The 2,411-nt window shown below is 37.1% G+C and overlaps 1 protein-coding gene across 1 annotated transcript in view; it reads left to right on the top strand.

Moving 5' to 3' along the window:
* Positions 1-1,028: 1,028 nt before the first annotated feature.
* Positions 1,029-2,411, top strand: part of LOC114179406 (zinc finger protein ZAT9-like) — a 2,052-nt gene continuing 669 nt past the window's right edge. Inside the window, exons 1-2 of the mRNA XM_028065742.1 lie at positions 1,029-1,208; positions 1,423-2,411. The exon at positions 1,423-2,411 is cut by the window's right edge and continues 669 nt beyond it. Coding sequence (XP_027921543.1) covers positions 1,541-2,411 — 871 coding nt within the window. The 5' untranslated portion in view covers positions 1,029-1,208; positions 1,423-1,540. The remainder of the gene's footprint in view (positions 1,209-1,422) is intronic.

Raw genomic sequence — 2,411 nt, 5'->3', positions numbered from 1 at the left:
TCAATTCTAATAGAGCTCACAACTTAACCTAGAAACCACAATAACATGATTAGGAAACATCCTCATACACTGCAGCTCAAAGCTAGGAGGCTTGTATTGTCTTGGTAATCCGATGTGCGACTTGATTCTTGGAAATGGATAAGACATCCCAAAGCCGACCTGGAGTGTATGGGTCTAGAAATTAGACCCAAATTCATCGTTCTATGGCTGATATTTTATTGAAAGATATTATTGTAGAGAAGAGAAAAGATATTTTGTCAATTAATTATTTTTTTTAACTACTTTGTCTATAAGTTAAATATTAACTCCCAAGGTTGGGGACTATTTTTGAACCTTAGTGCTTTTTATTTCACACTAGGTCAGTTTTTTAAATTTTGTCCTCGGTGGAAGACACTAATTTTTTTGCTAGAATAATAACCAATCAATTAACTAATTAAGAAGAGTAAGAAATAAGATATTTGTGGAAATACAATAGATAGAGTCTAACCCTTGTTTAAAAACATTGTTTGTATCTAATCTATCTTAATCCTACGATACTTCTTTTACAGTAAATACATGATTTAAATTTATTATAATAAATTTAATAGAAAAAAAAGCAAATATTTATTAAGTATTTGATTACTGTATAGATAATTATTTAAATATATTATTACATTTAAATACTTTTCTTAATTTAAGAAACTTTCTACGCACACATAAAAAAGTGACGGCAATTTAAGATTTTACTTTTTGAACTATAAACAAATATATAACTAATTATTTAAATAATTTCACCAAAATTATCTAAATAAATGAATTATTTTTATCGGGATTTAAAGATTGATTAATTTAAAAATTGTAACCCGTGTTAGGGTAAGAAAGTTAAAGAAGGAAAAGCTTTAATGTACGGAAAAGATTGATATCTTTAAAAGATAATTCGGGTAACAGTTTTTGTTTGTGGGAAAAGAAAAGATAAGAAAAGATATAAGTTAGTTGGAATATATTAGAGAAATTAATGTGAATGAAAGGCACATAATTTTGGGGGTTTAAATGCATTAGTGTGAAGTGGGACACAAAGGGCATTTCCAAAGACCAGCTGAAAAGCTCTTCAAAACGTGACACTTCCATTCTTCCACAAACAGGTTAAAAAAGGGACTCTCCCTATTGCAAGACTCGTCAAAACCCACACCACAGCTACGTAGTACGTTGTTTTGTTCTCAATTTCTGAGGTAGCTCCTTCTTCCTTACTCTCTTTTTTTTTTCCTCATCTTCTTCAGATCGTAAAACCCTGCAATGTATGCTGTTTTCTTTGCGTTTTAATAAAACCATGGAAGAAACTCGTATAGTGTGTGTATCCAGAGATGGAGAGATGATTTTCTTGGTTGCTAAGCTACCAAATCTTTAATCTGACCTGGTCGTTATCTCAATTTTTGGCTTCATCAGGTGTTGTAAATTGTACCCTTTGGTGTCATTTTCCTCAATCTCTCTATCTGGTGCAAGTGATACCACTCTCTCTCTGTCTCTGTTCGTTGATCACACGAAAAACCCGTTTTTTGGCTCCATGGAAGGAGAAGACCAAGAGAAGGAAAATCGAGGGTATGTTCGTGGGGAAGGAGAAGGGTTAGAGGGCAATGGAGGAGGTGTTAACTGCAATGAGATTCGTTCTTTCACGTGCGATATCTGCAACAAAGGTTTCAGTTCAGGTAAAGCTCTTGGTGGGCACATGAGAATCCACAACCTCTCGAGAAAACGTGTTCATGGGGAGAAGCAAAGCACCGGTGATGCTGCAAAATCCAAGGCAGCGAAATGGGGGATGGTGGATGGCAACCCCACATGTTCCGTTTGTGGAAAGGTCTTTTCTTCCAGGAAGTCCTTGTTTGGGCACATGAGGTCTCACACTGAGAAGGCGAAGAGGGGAATTCAGAGCAACGCTTTGATCGTTGGTGCGTCCTCCAATTCCACTTCTTCCTCAACGCTTTCTGATGATTTGGCTGCTGATCTCTCTGGGGTTCTCAGGAGTTGGTCTGTGACGGCCAAGAGGGGCCGCAAAAGCTCTTCTTGCAGCAAATCAGATTCTGGTTTGGAAGAAGGTGATGATGAGATTGATCCACGTATGGAAGAGGCTGCGTGTGAGCTCTTGTTGCTGGCCAGAGGGAGACCGAAGTGCGTGGAAGATCAGATTCAAGAACATCCATTCAACAAGAGGAAGGGGTGTGAAGAGGCGCTGTTACAACCAATTTTGGGGAATTCTGATGACGTGAAGATCAAGAAGAGAAATAGAAAGAAGCTGAAATTAACAGAATTAGCATCAACTGGGGAAGGGAAGAACAAGTTCTCTATATGCAGAAAATGCAATACAACTTTCCCATGTCACCAATCTTTGAAAGATCATCTATGCAGCCTTGAAAATTCCAAGAACATTCAGTCTCGGT

This window comes from Vigna unguiculata, chromosome 3 (assembly GCF_004118075.2).
Source record: "Vigna unguiculata cultivar IT97K-499-35 chromosome 3, ASM411807v1, whole genome shotgun sequence".
Taxonomy (NCBI): Eukaryota; Viridiplantae; Streptophyta; class Magnoliopsida; order Fabales; family Fabaceae; genus Vigna; species Vigna unguiculata.
This window is presented reverse-complemented; position numbering and strand designations above follow the sequence as displayed.